Genomic DNA, 24,304 nt, shown 5'->3' on the forward strand with positions numbered 1-24,304 from the left:
CTATCCAGTAATACCATTACCTGAAGACTGTAGCCAACTATCCAGTAATACCATTACCTGAAGACTGTAGCCAGTTATCCAGTAATAACATTACCTGAAGACTGTAGCCAGTTATCCAGTAATACTATTACCTGAAGACTGTAGCCAGTTATCCAGTAATTCCATTACCTGAAGACTGTAGCCAGCTATCCAGTAATACCATTACCTGAAGACTGTAGCCAACTATCCAGTAAAACTATTACCTGAAGACTGTAGCCAGTTATCCAGTAATACTATTACCTGAAGACTGTAGCCAGTTATCCAGTAATACCATTACCTGAAGACTGTAATAAGTTATTGTGTGTCTCTCATCCATGATCTTATTTGTGATGTTCAGTCAAAAGTTATTGTATTTGAATCAAAATGCATATGCAGATGATGAGACTCATTGTACAAGCTCAACTAATTGATTTGATCCGTTCAGCACATAGACATGTTAGTGATGAGGAACCTATTCTAAGTGTTTCACAAAGTTAGAACAAACTGTCCTTGACTTCTTGGATGAATATTTTGAACAAATCAAAGGGCAAGTGAAACTGTCTTCCACCTCCCTATTTTTGCCTACCTTTGGTATAAAAGTAATGATGCTGTATTTTTGATTTTTTACAACATTTCTTGGGTACTTTTCTTGTGGTCCTGTGGCAAGACCGATGTAGACGTTTCGTGGCTTGTATTCCTTCTGCCGTCGACATCTACTGAATATTCTGCTCCAACAGCTGCAAGAGAGGGACAGAGTCATGAGATACTGCTGACTACAAAGGCAGACACGATCACACCATATCAATCCTATATGACCATGTTGTGTGTCAGCTCTTCCCTGATGGAGGTACAGACAAATAGTCGCGTCTCTTGTAACCTATTGGTGGAGAAATAGTCATGTCTCTTGTAACCTATTGGTGGAGAAATAGTCATGTCTCTTCTAACCTATTGGTGGAGAAATAGTCATGGTGGAGAAATAGTCATGTCTCTTGTAACCTATTGGTGGAGAAATAGTCACATCTCTTGTAACCTATTGGTGGAGAAATAGTCATGTCTCTTGTAACCTATTGGTGGAGAAATAGTCATGGTGGAGAAATAGTCATGTCTCTTGTAACCTATTGGTGGAGAAATAGTCATGTCTCTTCTAACCTATTGGTGGAGAAATAGTCATGTCTCTTGTAACCTATTGGTGGAGAAATAGTCATGTCTCTTGTAACCTATTGATGGAGAAATAGTCACATCTCTTGTAACCTATTGGTGGAGAAATAGTCACATCTCTTGTAACCTATTGGTGGAGAAATAGTCATGTCTCTTCTAACCTATTGGTGGAGAAATAGTCATGTCTCTTGTAACCTATTGGTGGAGAAATAGTCATGTCTCTTGTAACCTATTGGTGGAGAAATAGTCATGTCTCTTGTAACCTATTGGTGGAGAAATAGTCATGTCTCTTGTAACCTATTGGTGGAGAAATAGTCATGGTGGAGAAATAGTCATGTCTCTTGTAACCTATTGGTGGAGAAATAGTCACATCTCTTGTAACCTATTGTTGGAGAAATAGTCATGTCTCTTGTTACCTATTGGGGTACCAGGTGAAGGTTTGGTGGAGGAATAGTCATGTCTCTTGTAACCTATTGTTGGAGAAATAGTCATGTCTCTTGTAACCTATTGGTGGAGAAATAGTCACATCTCTTGTAACCTATTGGTGGAGAAATAGTCATGTCTCTTGTAACCTATTGGTGGAGAAATAGTCATGTCTCTTGTAACCTATTGTTGGAGAAATAGTCATGTCTCTTGTAACCTATTGGGCTTCCAGGTGAAGGTCTGGTGGAGAAATAGTCATGTCTCTTGTAACCTATTGGTGGAGAAATAGTCATGTCTCTTGTAACCTATTGGGGTACCAGGTGAAGATGTCATGGAGAAATAGTTGTGTCTTCCATACTTTAGTAATGCAGTTCGTGATTTTCAGTGGTTCTGATTTGAGTCACATCTTCACACATACAGCAGGAACTTGCAACTGATTCTACACAGGAATCACACCAGGCCGACTCATCAGTGATGTCATACACTTAACCAGAGCATAGTATCTAGTTATTCCAATTTAAATTTTTCTCACCTTGCACACATATTTATCCAGCCCTCAGACAGGAAGTAGCCCAGTGAGCGTGTGCGATAGCTGCGGTACTTTCTTTCCTTCATCAACGAGTCATTCTCGTCAATGTGGAAGTCCTGTATATTTCCACTTCCAGCCATCAGAGGGATGTCATCCATACAGTCATCTTCATCAGAGGAGGAAAATCTGCAATGTACAACAATATCGTTAATAATATCAACTTGCCACTACATAAAACATGAGTTCTCGGGTTACCACTCATCTGTACATACTTCTGAATGGAAAGCCACATGTTGCCAACTATGTTCACCATAGCATAAGCATGTCTCAGGGTGCATTAGCATGCAGTGCATGCATTCAGGAAGTCAACTGGCTGTGCTTGATGGGAACATTTTCTTCCAAACAAGAACTTCAAACTGAGTACATGTCTTAGATAAATATTGCAGACACAGAGCAAATACAGAAGTCACTACTTTTGATACATAAAATTAACATGTACATGTACAGCAGGGATACACCATACTGCAACAGTCCTTGTGTAACATACAGTGATATATAGGCCCAAAAGTCCTTGTATTATTTATAGTAACAGAGACATCTAATATGGTCCTGGTATCACAATACATACAGTAGTGGTACATAAAACTGATGTAGTCCTACTGTCACAAAGTGGTACATAAAACTGATATAGCCCTAGTGTCACAAAGTGGTACATAAAACTAATATAATCCTAATGTCAGAAAGTGGTATATAAACCTGATATAGTTCTCGTGTCATGAAGTGGTACTTAAAACTCATGATCCTAGTGTCTTGAAGTGGTACATAAAACTTATCGAGTCCATATCTCATAAAGTGGTTCATAAACCGAGTGTCATAAAGTGGTACATGAAGCTAATATAGTCCTAGAGTCATAAAATGGTACATATAACTGATATAGTCCTAGTGTCAAAAAGTTGTACATAAAATGGATAGAGTCCGTATCAAATAAAGTGGTATATAAAACTAATATAGTCCTAGTGTCATAAAGTGATACATGTACTGATAGTCCTAATATCAAAGTGGAACATAAAACTGATATAGCCCTAGTGTCACAAAGTGGTACATAAAACTAATATAATGCTCATGTCAGAAAGTGGTATATAAACCTGATATAGTTCTTGTGTCATGAAGTGGTACTTAAAACTAATGGTCCTAGTGTCTTAAAGTGGTACATAAAACTGAAAGAGGCCATATCTCATAAAGTGATACACAAAGTGTTATAAAGTGGTACATAAAACTGATATAGAACTTTTGTCATAAAGTGGTACATAAAACTGATATAGTCCTATTGTCATAAAGTGGTACATAAAACTGATATAGTCCTAGTGTAAAGAAATGATACTTTACACTTATATAGTCCCAGTGACATAAAGTGGTACTTAAAATGAATAGTCCTTGTGTCTTAAAGTGGTACAAAACACTAACATAGTACTAGTGTCATAAAGTGTCACAATACACTAATAAAGTCTACCCGTGAAGATTCCGGGGTAGAATAGGTCTTCAGCAACCCATGCTTGCCGTAAAAAGTGACTATGCTTGTCGTAAAAGGCGACTAACGGGATCGGGTGGTCAGGCTCGCTGACTTGGTTGATGCATGTCATCGATCCCAATTGTGTGGATCGATGCTCATGATATCAATCACTGGATTGTCTGGTCCAGACTCGATTATTTACAGACTGCTGTCATATAGCTGGAATATTGCTGAGTGCGGCGTAAAACAACAAACCAACCAACTGATAAAGTCCATGCATAAAGTGGCACAATACACTAATATAGTCCATGCATAAAGTGGTACAAAAATACACAATACACTAATATAGTCTATGAATAGGGTGGTACATATCACTAATATAGTCCATGTATAAAGGGCTGCATAACACAAATATAGTCTCTGTATAAAGTAGTATATAACACTAATATAATCAATGTATAAAGTGGTACAATACACTAGTATACTCCATGTATAAAGTGGTACATAAAGCTGATATAGTACATGTATTAAGTGGTACATATTACTAACATAGTCCATATATCAAGTGGTACATAGCACTTATACAGTCCATATATAACAGGTACAATGTATAAGGTATCTACTCCCAGTACCATGTATGTTAGTTAAATCAATTATTCAGACTCTGTATCACTAAACATAAATCCTCCATGGCTCTGATCTGACAACATGGCGTGAAGCTGTTCCACACTACCATTATGACTTTGATAAGTGTATGAGTGATTGTGTGTCAGGCAACTGATAGGTGTTAATGTAAGGCACACTTCAATACAGGCTCAAATGTAATGTCCCACCAGGAACAAATACATTAGATCATAATACAAAACCTCCATATTCATTATACATGATACTGATCCTGTGTCAGTAACATACATCATTGAATAGAACAGATCTTGTACATGTATAATGATCCCATCGGAGCGAACCGTGGACGAGCTGCTCCCATGTTGCAGTACTTCTGACTACCAACTCTCACCCTGCTGTTGCAGCTCAATCAACATTGTACAACAAGTTTACAAGACACTTTATGTTTATCAGTGCTGAATGTGTAATAAGCTTCCCTCGTGTTGATTCAGGGCTAGGAAAGGTCGTTGGAGGACTGTTTGGTGTCATGGTGAGGATGGAGACCAGGTTGATTGTGTATCATTGTACCCACAACAAATGTAATTACACAAAATGCATAACAAAAATAATCTTTACTGATCACAGAACAGTGGAGGCATCTTTTATGTGGATGATGAAGCATTACTAAGCATAACACAACTTCCTCTCAAGCTTCGACAGTGCCAAGATTCATCTATTCAAGTCAAATTGGAATAACTTATGTCTGTATTTCCAAGTCTCCCCCTTTGAGCATCTTTTGATTCCTACATGTTAAATATATACAATCACCAAATGGTGACACATGTTCAGATTTATGATATGGTTTTGTAATTAGAATTTCACAATCTAGCTGAAAGATGTATTGTGAGAAACATCAACCATCTAAGTTAACATCTTGCTACTTTGAAGGGAGGCACAGATGGCCCAGTTGTCTAAGGCGCTGCAATTCACCGTGCAGAGTTGCATCCCTTGGGCATGCCAGGAATCTGTGATCGTGGGTTCGAATCCCGGTTTGCCCCGCTTACGTTTCTAGGTTTGTCAGCACCACACCCATGCTTATGTCTTTCACCAAATTGGTAAACATCTGAGACCTGCAACACTTCAAGCTTTCCTCACACATTAAGCTGCCACACTGTGATATAACTGGAATACTGTTCAAAGAGGCCTTAAACCCAATTCACTCACTCACTCACTGCTACTTTGAAAAATAGATATTTATTTCACAACACTAATAGAACATGTTAAGAAAAAGGCCACAAGACATAAAGTTGAACCCAGTGGCCGACAACGCCTGTCATTATGATGGGAGGAGCACCATAAGACACAGGCTATTGATCAGCTCTCCGTGCCTGGTCTGGTCTGGTCTGGTCTGGTCTGGTCTGGTCTGGCCTTGCAGGCAGTGAATTGATTAGTATGCAGGAAGGGCAGGCTGACATGGCAGTCACAATGACGGATATGCAGCATGTCAACATGTCAATTATTGTCCCATGCCACCAAGCAAAACCCACACATTTCACAAAAAAAACATAAAAAGAATCTTCACCAAAATGCATACACAAAACAAAGTGAATTCTGACAAAAAATATTGGATACCTCTTTCTAATCCTTCACCAGGGGTTAAAAAATACCTTCTGTTTAACAAATGCTGTCTCTCTGATGTAAAGATTTTCCTTACACGAGACCAAGCTATGTTAATTTCCATGATGATGTGGCACGTATGCTACCGTTATCAAAGCCCTATTGTAGAGCTGCCACCAGATGTTGCTGGATCTGCACAAGCAAGACAGTGGAACGTATCAGGATCATTGATCTGCTTAACTTAGGTGGGCGTTTATTTCAATGCACTACTGATAACTCAGTCCACAATTACAATGTTAATCATGTGGATTTCATGTTATCTCACCTGTCATGTACGATTTACCTAGTCCTAATACTGTCCTATATGTAAGATGTGACTGCTGACTGTGGTTGGCCTGAATGTAAGATGTGACTGCTGACTGTGGTTGGCCTGACTGTAAGATGTGACTGCTGACAGTGGTTGGCCTGACTGTAAGATGTGACTGCTGACTGTGGTTGGCCTGACTGTAAGATGTGACTGCTGACTGTGGTTGGCCCGACCGTAAGATGTGACTGCTGACTGTGGTTGGCCTGACTGTAAGATGCGACTGCTGACAGTGGTTGGCCTGATTGTAAGATGTGACTGCTGACTGTGGTTGGCCTGACCGTAAGATGTGACTGCTGACAGTGGTTGGCCTGACTGAAGATGTGACTGCTGACTGTGGTTGGCCTGACTGTAAGATGTGACTGCTGACTGTGGTTGGCCTGACTGTAAGATGTGACTGCTGACAGTGGTTGGCCTGAATGTAAGATGTGACTGCTGACAGTGGTTGGCCTGACTGTAAGATGTGACTGCTGACAGTGGTTGGCCTGACTGTAAGATGTGACTGCTGACAGTGGTTGGCCTGACTGTAAGATGTGACTGCTGACGGTGGTTGGCCTGACTGTAAGATGTGACTGCTGGCTGTGGTTGGCCTGACTGTAAGATGTGACTGCTGACAGTGGTTGGCCTGAATGTAAGATGCGACTGCTGACTGTGGATGGCCTGACTGTAAGATGTGACTGCTGACTGTGGTTAGCCCGACTGAAGATGTGACTGCTGACTGTGGTTGGCATGACTGTAAGATGTGACTGCTGACTGTGGTTGGCCTGAATGTAAGATGTGACTGCTGACAGTGGTTGGCCTGAATGTAAGATGCGACTGCTGACTGTTGATGGCCTGAATGTAAGATGTGACTGCTGACTGTGTATAGCCCGACTGAAGATGTGACTGCTGACTGTGGTTGGTCGGACTGTAAGATGTGACTGCTGATGGTGTTTGGCCTGAATGTAAGATGCGACTGCTGACAGTGGTTGGCCTGACTGTAAGATGTGACTGCTGACTGTGGTTGGTCTGACCGTAAGATGTGACTGCTGACTGTGGTTAGCCCGACTGAAGATGTGACTGCTGAGGGTGGTTGGCCTGACTGTAAGATGTGACTGCTGACTGTGGTTGGCCTGACTGTAAGATGTGACTGCTGACAGTGGTTGGCCTGACTGTAAGATGTGACTGCTGACAGTGGTTGGCCTGACTGTAAGATGTGACGGCTGACTGTGGATGGCCTGACTGTAAGATGTGACTGCTGACTGTGGTTGGCCTGACTGTAAGATGTGACTGCTGACGGTGGTTGGCCTGACTGTAAGATGTGACTGCTGACAGTGGTTGGCCTGACTGTAAGATGTGACTGCTGACGGTGGTTGGCCTGACTGTAAGATGTGACTGCTGGCTGTGGTTGGCCTGACTGTAAGATGTGACTGCTGACAGTGGTTGGCCTGAATGTAAGATGCGACTGCTGACTGTGGATGGCCTGACTGTAAGATGTGACTGCTGACTGTGGTTAGCCCGACTGAAGATGTGACTGCTGACTGTGGTTGGCATGACTGTAAGATGTGACTGCTGACTGTGGTTGGCCTGAATGTAAGATGTGACTGCTGACAGTGGTTGGCCTGAATGTAAGATGCGACTGCTGACTGTTGATGGCCTGAATGTAAGATGTGACTGCTGACTGTGTATAGCCCGACTGAAGATGTGACTGCTGACTGTGGTTGGTCGGACTGTAAGATGTGACTGCTGATGGTGTTTGGCCTGAATGTAAGATGCGACTGCTGACAGTGGTTGGCCTGACTGTAAGATGTGACTGCTGACTGTGGTTGGTCTGACCGTAAGATGTGACTGCTGACTGTGGTTAGCCCGACTGAAGATGTGACTGCTGAGGGTGGTTGGCCTGACTGTAAGATGTGACTGCTGACTGTGGTTGGCCTGACTGTAAGATGTGACTGCTGACAGTGGTTGGCCTGACTGTAAGATGTGACTGCTGACAGTGGTTGGCCTGACTGTAAGATGTGACGGCTGACTGTGGATGGCCTGACTGTAAGATGTGACTGCTGACTGTGGTTGGCCTGACTGTAAGATGTGACTGATGACGGTGGTTGGCCGGACTGTAAGATGTGACTGTTGGCTGTGGTTGGCCTGACTGTAAGATGTGACTGCTGACAGTGGTTGGCCTGAATGTAAGATGCGACTGCTGACAGTGGATGGCCTGAATGTAAGATGTGACTGCTGACTGTGGTTAGCCCGACGGAAGATGTGACTGCTGACTGTGGTTGGCCTGACTGTAAGATGTGACTGCTGACAGTGGTTGGCCTGAATGTAAGATGCGACTGCTGACAGTGGTTGGCCTGAATGTAAGATGCGACTGCTGACTGTGGATGGCCTGAATGTAAGATGTGACTGCTGACTGTGGTTAGCCCGACTGAAGATGTGACTGCTGACTGTGGTTGGCCTGACTGTAAGATGTGACTGCTGACTGTGGTTGGTCTGAATGTAAGATGTGACTGCTGACAGTGGTTGGCCTGAATGTAAGATGTGACTGCTGACTGTGGTTGGCCTGAATGTAAGATGTGACTGCTAAAAGTGGTTGGCCTGAATGTAAGATGTGACTGCTGACTGTGGTTAGCCCGACTGAAGATGTGACTGCTGACTGTGGTTGGCCTGAATGTAAGATGTGACTGCTGACTGTGGTCGGCCTGACTGTAAGATGTGACTGCTGACTGTGGTTGGCCGGACTGTAAGATGTGACTGCTGATGGTGTTTGGCCTGAATGTAAGATGCGACTGCTGACAGGGGTTGGCCTGACTGTAAGATGTGACTGCTGACTGTGGTTGGCCTGACTGTAAGATGTGACTGCTGACGGTGTTTGGCCTGTGTGTTTAAATCCCAATGAGGGAATCTTCAGCAACATATGCTGTGTACCTGGGGCCAAATATCGGCTTGTGGGAAAGTGTAGATAAATCCCTGATGTGAGTAATCAGATGGTTTCGTGGAGCCTGATGGGGTGAGCATGGATACAGGAGTCAGCCTTAGTTACACAAGTCGGCACAGCCGCACAAGTACTGTAATGTAGGGCACTAATTTGTTTAGAAATGATTAAAGAGAATACGTTTCCTCATCATTAAATCATTTGATAATGAGACTTCATAGAAAACTGGCCATCACCATGATGACATTGATGGACTAGCAACTACACTGCAGCTACTTCCAACACAGGCTTCCCATGATAACACTGGTCTATTCCCACAGGTCACATGACTGTCATCACTGAACAGCCTCTGCAGTTCTCAACTAGCATTTCTGCTTGGAATAATTGATCAGCAACTTTCCAATTCTAGTGGAAACAGATGTGCACTTCTTCCTATGGCAGCCCCAGCACTGCAGTCAGGACTGCAAACTAAGCAGATATTACACCGTGACTAACATTTCACATATTGATTCTGATTCCGGAAACAGCCTGCATGCTATAAAAATACACTGACATTCATCCTCATAATAGACTGTGGTGTAATGTGGACAAGCCTGCGACACACAATAGTGTTATACATAGGGAATGATTATGGTTATGATAATAATCGGCAGAAGTCAAATGTGTATTTTCACAACTGTTGTAATATTGGAGCGAATAACCAATCAGCAGCACATGTGAGCTGCAAGTTAGAAGAGACTTGGAACATGTTACCTGACCATAATTACATCAGGTGGTCAATAGGATAAAAAGAGGAAGGAACGAAATGTGTTTATTATCATATCACAAATATACAATGTATTTTTCTGCTCAATAGACACCATAAACACATCTTTAAGTTAAAGACTTTAACTATTCACCTCTTTATCTTGTAAAATTACATTTTTATTAACACTAATCAATATTTAATACTTAGCATGCTCTACACTAAACACCACAAACAACATTACCTACAAACAGGCCTTTTGTCAAGGACTTGACCATGTACACACTTCGTTCAGGGAAACTGTAATACTACATCCTCACTTCTAATGGGTTCCGGGTGTTCTAAGGGTTCCAGGGTGTTCTAGAGGTTCCAGGGTGCTCAAAGGGGTTCCAGGTATTTTAAGGGTTCAGTGGTATTTTAGGGGGTTCCAGGTGTTCTTAGCGGCGTGCTAACGGGTTCCAGGGAGTGCTATGGGGTTCCAGGGAGTTCTAAGGGGCTCTGGGTGTTTTTAGGGGTTCCAGGGCGTTCTTATGGGCTCCAGGGAGTTCTTAGAGGTTCCAGGGAGAGCTAAGGGGATCCAGGGTGTGCTAAGGGGTTCCAGGGCATGCTAAGGGGTTCAGGGTGTTCTAGGGGTTCCAGGGAGAGCTAAAGGGTTCCAGGGCGTGCTAAAGGGTTCCAGGATTTTCTAGGGGTTCAAGGGCGTGCTAAGGGGTTCCAGGGCATGCTAAGGGGTTCTAGGGGTTCAATACCTTATCAGGAGTAGGTGATGGGGGCGGGGTGGTGAGGTGGAAAGGAGAGTTTTTCTGTCAAGCCCATAAAGTGTTCTAGGGTGTGCTAAGGGGTTCCAGGATGTTCTAGGGGTTCCAGGGCGTGCTAAGGGGCTCTAGGGCGTGCTAAGTGGTTCCAGGGTGTGCTAAGGGGTTCCAGGATGTTCTAGGGGTTCCAGGGCGTGCTAAGGGGCTCCAGGATATTCTAGGGGTTCCAGGGCATGCTAAGGGGTTCCAGGATTTTCTAGGGGTTCAAGGGAGAGCGAAGGGGTTCCAGGGTGTGCTAAGGGGTTCCAGGATGTTCTAGGGGTTCCAGGGAGAGCTAAGGGGTTCCAGGGCATGCTAAGGGGTTCCAGGATTTTCTAGGGGTTCCAGGATGTTCTAGGGGTTCCAGGGCATGCTAAGGGGGTCCAGGATGTTCTAGGGGCTCAATACCTTATCAGGAGTAGGTGATGGGGGCGGGGTGGTGAGGAGGAAAGGAGAGTTTTTCTGTCAAGCCCCTAAAGTGTCAAACATCTTACCCAAAAGCATATTCAAACTTGTTTTAAAATAATAATGTAAGGATCATGGCAAACGATTCAAAGAAATAAAATAAAAGGCCATAAATATTGTAACAGCAAATCACAAACAATGAAAGCAGTTAGCTGTACAGATTCACTGACTCTACACAAATCTCTACTTTGGTAAACATCAATAGCATCTTCCCAGAAACATAATCACACTGTGCACATGGGTAAATGAACAATGGCAGACATTGAAGTATCCTCTTGTGTGTATTTGGCCCATCAGTAAATCTATAACAGCTACTAGTTACTGGAAACCCATATTGGTGATAATATCCACTCCACTGGGGAACTGTATGTGTACATAATGTTAAAATCAGAAGTAAAGATCAGCAGTGGGCCATACAGTCCCCCCTCCCCTACATACAGTTTTTCCCCCCCAGAGGTCACCCTTTACACCCAAGATAATCTTCTCTGGATGTCACCCCTACAGTCTCCCCACCAACCCTGGATGTCACACAAGTACAGTTAGCAGTGGTGTTATTGCCCACCCAGTTGCTGCCATCCCACACAGAGAAATGTCAGACCATCATACAGGAATTGTTAAATGTCATCAACAGTGATCAATCACTAATTTAGTTTATATAGACATTGTTAGCACACATTTTCTAAAGGAGAATATTTACGCCAAAGCAATGTCTAGTTTAAAGTAAATATGTTAACCTCAAATAAGTTGAAAGCAAACAGCCCTTAGTCAATCCTTAACTTGGTCAGACGCAATGACATAACTCAATGCAAATTTCAAAATAACCACATATTTGTCATTAGTTATTAATGTATTGCTGAGTTTGAAATTCTTTGTTCCCATGAGTCACCAGCACTCCCTATATCAACTTCTATCTCTGCTGTCCTCACTAGACGCTCACTAAGCTGCTCCTAGTATGTAGTGTCACGCCATCATCCTTTCTTGTGAAGCAGATTGTACACTTGTTGCACAGAGGGTGGCGTACAACAGAGTCCTGACAATCAGTCTCCTGCTTACTCTACACTTGGCCATATTTAATATGTACGTTGTATGTCAAACTAGTCAAACTGCCTCTCAGCTTCAAAGCAAAATAAGAAAGAAAACAAAAGTTGACAAAACACATGCCATGTAAATACATGGAGCTGACATCCCAGTGTTAGTAGTGTTAGTTAACAATAAACATGCTTACCACAATCAACCAGCAGTCACTGACCTGTAAACAGTCCACAAACATGGGGTATTATTCCGCCTGTTAATTAATCTAATCATATACAGTAGGCTGGACAGATGCTGGATGTTGACAGATGTAGTTGGGTGCCCACTGTACTGCAGCAGCAACAGGTCCAGCCTGACACAATCTAGGTCAGCACAGCCACCATAGGCAGTCACCACTCACAGACAATATACTCAAACACAAACCATATTATTTACTTATGTACATGTATCAATTATTGTTCCAGCAATTTATGGTATGATGATTGATACTTGTACACACTCTGAGAAATATGTGTGCTCAGAGCATATTAATTGAGCATATGCATGTTATCAAAGCTTCTACAGCCACCATCAAATACGTAATGAAGCCAGGTTACTAAGTAATTGCAGCAATCACTAATAGAAACTCATTTCAGTAACTAGATGATATATGAAAACTGTATGAGACCTTTTAAAATAAGTTCATTTCACAATTTTCTTCTCAAAGCCTTAAGTCAGTGGTAGATAAAATATAAATTTAGACCCTTCATTTTTTTTAAATAATCATTTGGATGGGAACTCTCTATTTTTCATTTGGCTGTGTTTGTTTTTCAAAGTAAAATGTGACAGAAATGATAAAAATGGTACAGATACAATTAATGTCAAACTCAACAAACTCAACAAAAATGTCAACTAATAATGCTTGACAGTTATTGAAAAATGCTAAAGACAATTACTTTGGTCCAATTTCCAATTGTCTAGGGTCAGTGAACCAACAAACGAAATAACCTGCCTGTGCATGAGCTCCATGGATACTTTAATAAAAACTTAACCCAATATATCCCGTGAAGATCAGGGGTAGATACACTGTACTCCAGGACTGTAGTGGCTTCTCTATATTACAGAGGCAGACACTGAACTAGGAACATACACTGTACTCCAGGACTGTAATGGCTTCTCTATATTAGAGAGGTAGACACTGAACAAGGAACATACACTGTACTCTCTGTCTGTAATGGCTTCTCTATATTACAGAGGTAGACACTGAACTAGGAACATACACTGTACTCCAGGACTGTAATGGCTTCTCTATATTACAGAGGTAGACACTGAACTAGGAACATACACTGTACTCCAGGACTGTAGTGGCTTCTCTATATTACAGAGGCAGACACTGAACTAGGAACATACACTGTACTCCAGGACTGTAATGGCTTCTCTATATTACAGAGGTAGACACTGAACTAGGAACATACACCGTACTCTCTGTCTGTAATGGCTTCTCTATATTACAGACGTACTGAACTTGGAACATACACTGTACTCCAGGACTGTAATGGCTTCTCTATATTACAGAGGCAGACACTGAACTAGGAACATACACTGTACTCCAGGACTGTAGTGGCTTCTCTATATTACAGAGGCAGACACTGAACTAGGAACATACACTGTACTCCAGGACTGTAATGGCTTCTCTGTATTACAGAGGCAGACACTGAACTAGGAACATACACTGTACTCTCTGTCTGTAATGGCTTCTCTATATTACAGACGTACTGAACTAGGAACATACACTGTACTCCAGGACTGTAATGGCTTCTCTATATTACAGAGGCAGACACTGAACTAGGAACATACACTGTACTCCAGGACTGTAATGGCTTCTCTGTATTACAGAGGCAGACACTGAACTAGGAACATACACTGTACTCCAGGACTGTAGTGGCTTCTCTCTATTACAGAGGTAGACACTGAACTAGTGTGTCTGTCTGTAATGGCTTCTCTATATTAGAGAGGTAGACACTGAACTAGGAACATACACTGTACTCCAGGACTGTAGTGGCTTCTCTATATTACAGAGGTAGACACTGAACTAGTGTGTCTGTCTGTAATGGCTTCTCTATATTACAGAGGTACTGAACTAGGAACATATACTGTACACTCTGTCTGTAATGGCTTCTCTATATTACAGAGGCAGACACTTAACTAGGAACATACACTGTACTCCAGGACTGTAATGGCTTCTCTATATTACAGAGGTAGACACTGAACTAGGAACATACACTGTACTCTCTGTCTGTAATGGCTTCTCTATATTACAGACGTACTGAACTTGGAACATACACTGTACTCCAGGACTGTAATGGCTTCTCTGTATTACAGAGGCAGACACTGAACTAGGAACATACACTGTACTCCATGACTGTAATGGCTTCTCTATATTACAGAGGTAGACACTGAACTAGTGTGTCTGTCTGTAATGGCTTCTCTATATTACAGAGGTAGACACTGAACAAGGAAAATACACTGTACTCCATGAATGTAATGGCTTCTCTATATCACAGAGGCAGACACTGAACTAGGAACATACACTGTACTCCAGGACTGTAGTGGCTTCTCTATATTACAGAGGCAGACACTGAACTAGGAACATACACTGTACTCCAGGACTGTAATGGCTTCTCTATATTACAGAGGTAGACACTGAACTAGTGTGTCTGTCTGTAATGGCTTCTCTATATTACAGAGGCAGACACTGAACTAGGAACATACACTGTACTCCAGGACTGTAGTGGCTTCTCTATATTACAGAGGCAGACACTGAACTAGGAACATACACTGTACTCCAGGACTGTAATGGCTTCTCTATATTACAGAGGTAGACACTGAACTAGTGTGTCTGTCTGTAATGGCTTCTCTATATTACAGAGGTAGACACTGAACTAGGAACATACACTGTACTCGAGGACTGTAATGGCTTCTCTATATTACAGAGGTAGACACTGAACTAGTGTGTCTGTCTGTAATGGCTTCTCTATATTACAGAGGTAGACACTGAACTAGGAACATACACTGTACTCCAGGACTGTAGTGGCTTCTCTATATTACAGAGGCAGACACTGAACTAGGAACATACACTGTACTCCAGGACTGTAGTGGCTTCTCTATATTACAGAGGTAGACACTGAACTAGGAACATACACTGTACTCCAGGACTGTAGTGGCTTCTCTATATTACAGAGGTAGACACTGAACTAGGAACATACACTGTACTCTCTGTCTGTAATGGCTTCTCTATATTACAGAGGTAGACACTGAACTAGGAACATACACTGTACTCTCTGTCTGTAATGGCTTCTCTATATTACAGAGGTAGACACTGAACAAGGAACATACACTGTACTCTCTGTCTGTAATGGCTTCTCTATATTACAGAGGCAGACACTGAACTAGGAACATACACTGTACTCCAGGACTGTAGTGGCTTCTCTATATTACAGAGGTAGACACTGAACTAGGAACATACACTGTACTCCAGGACTGTAGTGGCTTCTCTATATTACAGAGGTACTGAACTTGGAACATACACTGTACTCCAGGACTGTAGTGGCTTCTCTATATTAGAGAGGCAGACACTGAACTAGGAACATACACTGTACTCCAGGACTGTAGTGGCTTCTCTATATTACAGAGGTAGACACTGAACTAGGAACATACACTGTACTCCAGGACTGTAGTGGCTTCTCTATATTACAGAGGTAGACACTGAACTAGGAACATACACTGTACTCCAGGACTGTAGTGGCTTCTCTATATTACAGAGGTAGACACTGAAATAGGAACATACACTGTACTCCAGGACTGTAGTGGCTTCTCTATATTACAGAGGCAGACACTGAACTAGGAACATACCCTGTACTCTCTGTCTGTAATGGCTTCTCTATATTACAGAGGTAGACACTGAACTAGGAACATACACTGTACTCTCTGTCTGTAATGGCTTCTCTATATTACAGAGGCAGACACTGAAATAGGAACATACACTGTACTCCATGAATGTAATGGCTTCTCTATATTACAGAGGTAGACACTGAACTAGGAACATACACTGTACTCCATGGTTGTTATGGCTTCTCTATATTACAGAGGTAGACACTGAACTAGGAACATATACTGTACTCCATGGTTGTAATGGCTTCTCTATATTACAGAGGTACTGAACTTGGAACATATGCTGTTCAGACACTGGACTAGGAACATACGCTCTTCTGCATGTCTGAAATTAGGTGACTTTGACCTAATTCTGCTGCCTTAGGTTTGTCATGACATTTACTTAACTATTGACATAATATAATACCACATGCATGAAACCTACAAATATATCTACGAGAAAGGCATTTTAGTGAAAATGGCAAACATACTTTATGAATAACACTGATAAAGAGAGACCAGCACAGAGACCAGATCTTTCATGGTACCATAAAATTCATAAACGGTTACAAATGCATGTTCTTTATAATGTAATGCATCTCTATACACATTTAAGACAACCCCTTCAACTTTGTATTAAAATCAGATCGAAAGAATGTAACAATTCTAATAAGCATTGCTATGACTATGATTGCCATATTATTTTACACTGTGAATTTTTTATGCCTGACAGAAATCATTTCTTCTCATGTCTAATTGATAAACTTGATGTTGATGTATATGTTAAAATAGATATGCTTGACGACAATGATATACTTTCATTCTTTATCAGTGCAGATGTTCATGACTTGACTGACGAAATTGATTATACTTGTCAAAGCATCATACTGTCTTTCTGCCACTTTATATGGAATTTGAAGAAATACCTTATGTATATCTATACTAGACACTTATACCTTACTGCACACAATATGTAGACTGTGAATTTTTCATTCATAGCACTGTATAACATAATTTCATTGTATATAGTCAAGTAACCCAATTGATGTATTGTAAATAATGTTTTCACCTATGTAAAATCTTGGGATTCAACTCTTGAGGAAATAAAGATCTGCAGTACATCTTCTTGAGCTTGAAGGTAATTTTTTTTTTTCAGGCATTGACCTTGACAGATCAAAGCATAAAAAAAGAAGAAATTCATAGGGATGGAGTAATCAGTGACATGAGTGGGCAGAACTCTTGACCACAGCAGTGACATGAGTGGGCAGAACTCTTGACCACAGCAGTGACATGAGTGGGCAGAACTCTTGACCACAGCAGTGACATGAGTGGGCAGAACTCTTGACCACAGCAGTGACATGAGTGGGCAGAACTCTTGACCACAGCAGTGACATGAGTGGGCAGAACTCTTGACCACAGCAGTGACATGAGTGGGCAGAACTCTTGACCACAGCAGTGACATGAGTGGGCAGAACTCTTGACCACAGCAGTGACATGAGTGGGCAGAACTCTTGACCACAGCAGTGACATGAGTGGGCAGAACTCTTGACCACAGCAGTGACATGAGTGGGCAGAACTCTTGACCACAGCAGTGACATGAGTGGGCAGAACTCTTGACCACAGCAGTGACATGAGTGGGCAGAACTCTTGACCACAGCAGTGACATGAGTGGGCAGAACTCTTGACCACAGCAGTGACATGAGTGGGCAGAACTCTTGACCACAGCAGTGACATGAGTGGGCAGAACTCTTGACCACAGCAGTGACATGAGTGGGCAGAACTCTTGACCACAGCAGTGACATGAGTGGGCAGAACTCTTGACCACAGCAGTGACAATGCACCAGGGGTGTCCATTATGTAACTTCTGGTGTTTGTATGACATTGTTATACACTTGTTACAAGTGCTGCTCAATAAACAGTGATGTGGTACAGGGCTCATAATTTTTCAGCTTCAGGAGTATGTACTCCTTATTATTTCAATATAGAAGTACTGTCAAAACTAAAGAGTACACTTAGAGTACTGACTGGAATTTAAAGGATTAATCTTGTATTTCCTTTAACATATGCACCACAGCATTGCCATTCTCATGTAAACAGGTCAATAAACAATACAAGCATGTCCATTGAATAATGCGCAACCCCCTCTAGGGTATTCAGTATGTTTTGAGGGAAAATCGTGTATTATGAGCAATAATGTTTTACATCGTATCCCTTCAGCAAAGTCACTTTAACGAACTGGTGATAGCAGACACTTAGTCAATACAAATTTGACATTTGAGACAAAACATCACTTGACATGATGATTCATTGTTTAAATTGCATCACGAGTTCTACTAGGCACTGTTTTATATGCAGAGAATAAGATTACTGTGTGTATTGTCCCGGAAACAGCAATCAGCTGTGCACACATTTTCTCACAATCTACCCGTGATTCTGTTAAATCTTACCAAATTATATAACTTAAAAACAACTTTGACACAAAGATCGGAAGAATAGTGCATGAAACTATTATTTTATCAGGAATAATATATTCCAATATAGTGTTATTTTAGTTGCAGCTTTACTATATATATTTAAAATAATAATAACGATAAAGGTAGCACTAACTTCGGCACAGCTGATCGATATTGCAGGAAATGTTTTACGTATTGGACAACATAGACATTCAGCGTGGAGGCACCTGCGCTCGTGCTTGTGAAACCTCTAAGTTGACATAGAACAGTCAAACTACAACTTTTAATGAGTCAAAGTGTGGCATTTACGATATATGCATCCAATCTCTGTCAGCTAAAGTTTGTTTCAAGCCGTCACTGATATCTGTAAATCACGATGTGTTGTGGGATCTCCCGATCACTTAACACATGATTTCGCCGAAATTAATTTAAACATTATTGAATAAAATGATTAAAATATGTCACAAACACAAGTCCAGATATATAATGAACACGTTTTAAAACCAGACAGTGTAATTACCTGATTAATTTGCATACTTCAGTACGTAATTTTGGACATGGTATTTCCAGTGTTACGTGCTCACAGTAATGTCGGTGTTGCAAAAAAAGCAACATTACTCATTATGGCGTGTATAATGTGCACCCCCTGTACACAGCTGTGTTTTATGGAAAAAGTGCAGACAATACACAAGAAAATATGCTGCTTGAAATCAAAATATAGATTTGGGGAAGTATGTCTATAAATGAATGTTAGACCGTACAAGCATGCCGTGATGTGTACCTGATATGTCTTCTAAATTATCCCCCACCATTTTGTGCAGATTTTCATCTGTGCATACGCCGATACGGCCTTTATCTGGAGCCCTGTGGTATACATTATATATAATATAGTTGTTTGTTTTTATGTCCAAGTTAGTATTTCTGCTATCCAAAATGTGAAGTGAGGCCATCTTATTGTTGATAGTCATTTTAAGATATAAATGCAATGTTTAATCAATGAGAGCAAAGACCAATCACATTGTTCCCATTTAATTTACGCTCGCATTAATTTCAAGATTTACAGTAATTCCCAATGTGTGACTAGTTCCAAGAACTGCTACGCCCTACGGGTGCCCCTACTCACCACAGAGTTGAGGCTTCATGGTAACTGCTACACCTGTCTGGCTTACCTGAAGTGTCACTGCAGCGCCATGATAGGGACACCAGCCACGGAGTAGACTTTCACACCACCTGTCACTACCACTCACTAGACACATCTGTTTCTCCGAATACACTTAGATAGGTGAGACAGAGGGACAAATGACAGATGAAAACACCTGTAACGTCTCCCAAACCAACAAATGGTAGCGTCAAGCATCAGTAGACTGCCTCCAACATAGATTATTCCAATCTTGTTTTTACTGTTTAATATGAGAAAGGCCCTTTCCGCTGTTTCTCTCAACATCTTATGGATGGATTGTCTGATCTTGATAGAGATAAGTATTGAACATGTTGAATGTGGTGAAACAGTTTAAGATGTTTAATGAGAGACATTGTTGTAGATATCATCACAGGGTTAAATTACCTATATAAAGCATGTACCAGTGCAACTTATTATAAAAAATGCTTTTTCCAAGTCAAAACCTTTCAAATTTGAGTCTAACCCTTACTAAAGAGGACCTTTGAAAACATTATATACCTCAAAGGTTTATTTACGATACTCCACACATAATCCCAGTGTTATGTAGAATTTGTCATGCTTTCTTGGGCTTGACATCAAACTGTGGGTACTTCAAGATTCTTTTTATTTCTACGCATCTCATGAACCTCTTACAATTCTAACAGTTAGTCATTACTTGATATACTACTTGAATAACAAACATTTGATATCTGTCTGAGATATCATTCAGAAACCAACTTCCTGTCCCCGATACTTTAATAAGAGAGTAAAAACACTTCCACTCTACAACCTTCACCTTCACTCTCAGCCAAGTGAGTGAGTGAGTTGTGTTTCACGCCGCTTTTAAAAGTTTTCCAGTTATATTATGGCGTGTCAGCTTAATGTTGGAGGAAAGCCCGAAGTGATGCAGGTCTCAGACATTTACCACTTCGGTGAAACCCACGAGCACGGGTATGGTGCTGACAAACCTAGAAACATAATCAGGGCGAACCGTGAATCAAACCCACAATCATAGGTTTCTGGCGTGCCCAAGGGTCGCAACTCTTCACAGTGAATCGCAGCACCTTAGATGACTGGACCACCCATGCCCCCCTCTCAGCCAGGATCTGCCACAACATTTCATACTGAATTCAAATGTGAATGTTACAAATATTTAGTTATTGTAGCATACTTTGGCATACAGTCAGCATCCTAGTGATCACAAGTATTCCAATGTGCTATAGGCATTGACCTGACATGGCTAGTACACAAGAAAGTATTAATGTACTATTAATCATTAAGAAGTGACCCTGACATGTGAAAAGAACATCACACATGCTAGGTATTCGATTCATAATTTAGAGTCCATCATAATTGATTGGAAAATGCTTTGGAAAATTTCTGTAAATTTGAGCTACATTTTATGATGTGACTTTCATCTCAAATGGAGGTCTACCTTACAGGGGCTGCTTAAAAATATCAAACTCCTAAAGAAACTCTGTTATAATCGAGTCAAGATACATCAAGTGTGACCATTACAGTAGCATGGTGCATAATAGTTTATTGTTCTAAGCATTATGTGTAATAAAACACTCCAGCCCAACCTCTCTCTTGTCATGTTACCATGGTTACCAGCAATAATCTGAGCTTGTAATCAGATAACACCAAATAAATAAGCTGTCAGAAAAGATGAAAATTCATATGACTGATTAATCTTAGATGCCAGATCACATTTGTGACATTCCTTTAGTAAATTTACAAAGTTGGATCACCTTGCTTGTCCTATGGCTGGGAGATGCGGGGTTGGAGAAATCAATCACAGGAGAATAAATGTTTGCAACGTGCTGTGAAATGTTTGCATAATGATATAGGCAGGTGATGTAGCACACCTGCACATGTAGAAAACAGTGTAAAATGTCAACAGACAGGCACTGAACAAAAGTTGCAGTCAGCATTAATATCAAAATATTGTTATCTGCATAAATACTTTAACTAACTTATACAAATATTAAACAAGTAACCAAATTTCAACATTTCTTAATCTGTAAAAATAACAAAAAGTAAGAAATTATTTCTGTTGAGTTTATAACATTTCAATCACATTATCTCTCATGATAGAGTATCTCCATGTGGAAATCTGAAGACACCTCCCAGGGATCAATTTAAGGAACTTGACTTAACTTGCATGAGGCACATATTGACAAGAAAGACTAGTTGCACCAAACAATACAAGGCTGCACCCTGGTCCCATAAATTTATCAATGTTGATACAAAGATGGACCACCTCCGTGGTCTAGTGGTAGAGCGTCCGCCCGGAGAGCGGAAGGTCCGGGGTTCGATCCTCGACCGCGTCATACCAAAAGACGTTAAAAGATGGTACTTGTTGTTACCCTGTCTGGCACTCGGCATTAAGGGGCTAAAACAAGGACTGGTCGGCTCGGAGTCAGTATACTGTGTCTGAGTGGGGTATTCATGTTAAACTGCGGCATGGTATCTCAGTGAGCTAGCATGTCGCTATATAAGTGCAATAATCTTGGACGCGACGTTAAACCCCATTTCACCTCACCTCACCTGATACAAAGATGCATAAACTAGTCTAAATAAGTCAAAATCTCAGATCTCGGATGAATTCCACATAACACAGGGATTAGTGATGTAGTATGGTATATAAAGTTTAGGTATCGAGTGAGTTCAAAGATTGATGTTGTGTGGACAGGTAAGGGTTAGTCAGACAAGAATTTGAATATTTTGACATGCATTTGGTGCATGTAGACATAAATATTAGATTGCAGTTTTCAATAACACATCGGAGTGGTGCATGTTTTATATGGCTTTACGAGTCCTGCCTCAATAGGAGGTCATAGTAGGTGGACCTTCTAGTCAGCCAATCAGCTTCCAAATTATACAGCTGATATTTTCATACATGTGATAATTGAGTGAGTGAGTGAGTGAGTATCATTCTCAATCTACCCATATCACCTTTGATCAAAGATTATCTCAGATAAATGCAAACAGATGTTGAAAACGAATCATCAGTAGCTTGACCATTTGGCGACGTGTTCAATCTAACCAATCTTCCAGGCTCACGCAGTCTTACACAATCCTTCATTGAGAGTGGGTGGTCAAAATTTGCTAAGGGTCCATATGATGTGACATCAGTAAAAAGAAGGTTATTGTATCAGAGTTGACGATTTGATTTTAATGAAAATGATAACAAACATTAATGCCAAATTTCAGTATCATTAGATTCTGAGAAAACTGTTTTTGCAACATTGACAGTGGCACCAAAGTTGAAAGTCATTTCAGATACCTGAGTGATGACAATGCACACAAAGTCTCAGCTTTTTATTGTTTTAAGCAGTGTTGTACTGAAGAATGTTTGAGAAATTGGATTTTTTAAAAGAAATATTTCTAAATAAATGCTTACATTGTAAGCCTTACAATAACATTGATATGATTTTAACAAAATATGCTGTATTCACAAGAATTCAGCTTGCTTAGTCTATGCATTAATGCATTCTTAATGCATTTTGAGAGAATTAAAGATCATGGACCAGGTCATTGGGTTGTCATTTATTGGAAACTCTAACATTGAAATACTGGTTTAAGGTAACCATGGTAACCCGATATATTGATATATCAATCAATAATAAAATTGATTATTCTGTAAGTGTACAGATATAAAGTACCTCTGTAGACCTGTAATTACAAAATGTAAATGCTAAATATGAATCAGGCTGTAAATGCTAAATATGAACCAGGTGGTAATGCTAAATATGAACCAGGCTGATCCATTAAATGTTGTAAGATTGAAGTATCTGCCTTTCCAAGTTCTCATTGTCCATCCTCCGTGTCCAGAGGTAGACACCAATGGTCATATCAAACTAGTCTGTAGCTCATTTCAGACTAGGACTTAAGTAAAATAACTAGATTTTGGAGAAAACGACTAGTCCATGTAGATTTTCACGAGTCTCAGACTACCAGACAGGTGGCTGTGTCTATCCCTGCATGTCCTAACCATGGCAATCTTAATACTGTACACATTTCTTTGGCAGTGCATAAATAATTTAGTATTGATATTTATAAATCTGACATTTAATATTTACCGATACATAAATATCTCAAAAACACGTTGACATCCCAAGTCATAGATAACAAGCTGGTGTCAAAACAACACAGAAAGTCAAAGCCAAACATTTTGTTGAACACACAATTAATACGACTGATAATAAAATCTTGGCTAAAATGGTATTGTTTCCTAGAACTCAACATCACATATTCATAATTCTATGTTAGGTATCAATAGATCATAATTAATGGTGTTTTCTCCCACTCAGATGACATGCTGGCCATGTTAGAATACACTGAATAGCCAACATGAATAAACCAGAACTTGGCACTGGAAAATGAAAGGAGTAGCCTCCCTTGTAATTTCTTTTTCCATCTGCAGAAGACAATAATGATTGTTTTTACAACAGGGTTGACATCTTTAAATGTAATCCTAATGCAACAAATAATACCTAAGAAAGCCTTCTGTCACTCTTTTTACGGAGATAGAAGATATTTTTATATGTAATATTATTATACATAAATTATTAAAATCTAAATATGTTCTGATTTTGAAATGCTATT

At 40.7% G+C, this 24,304-nt stretch overlaps 1 protein-coding gene across 3 annotated transcripts in view; it reads right to left on the minus strand.

The window, feature by feature from the left end:
* LOC124138967 (probable phospholipid-transporting ATPase IIB) overlaps window positions 1–24,304 on the minus strand; it is a 62,870-nt gene that overhangs the window by 34,372 nt on the left and 4,194 nt on the right. For 2 of the 3 annotated variants that reach the window (XM_048398856.1, XM_048398854.1), the window contains exons 2-3: window positions 2,132–2,314; window positions 605–755 (exon numbers count right to left, since the gene is read on the minus strand). In XM_048398856.1, coding sequence (XP_048254813.1) covers window positions 605–755; window positions 2,132–2,314 — 334 coding nt within the window. Of the gene's footprint in view, window positions 1–604; window positions 756–2,131; window positions 2,315–12,365; window positions 12,390–24,304 lie in introns of all 3 variants that reach the window. The other variant, XM_048398855.1, reaches the window with a different exon arrangement.

Source organism: Haliotis rufescens, unplaced genomic scaffold (genome assembly GCF_023055435.1).
Source record: "Haliotis rufescens isolate VD_foot unplaced genomic scaffold, xgHalRufe1.0.p SCAF_19, whole genome shotgun sequence".
NCBI classification, from domain to species: domain Eukaryota; kingdom Metazoa; phylum Mollusca; class Gastropoda; order Lepetellida; family Haliotidae; genus Haliotis; species Haliotis rufescens.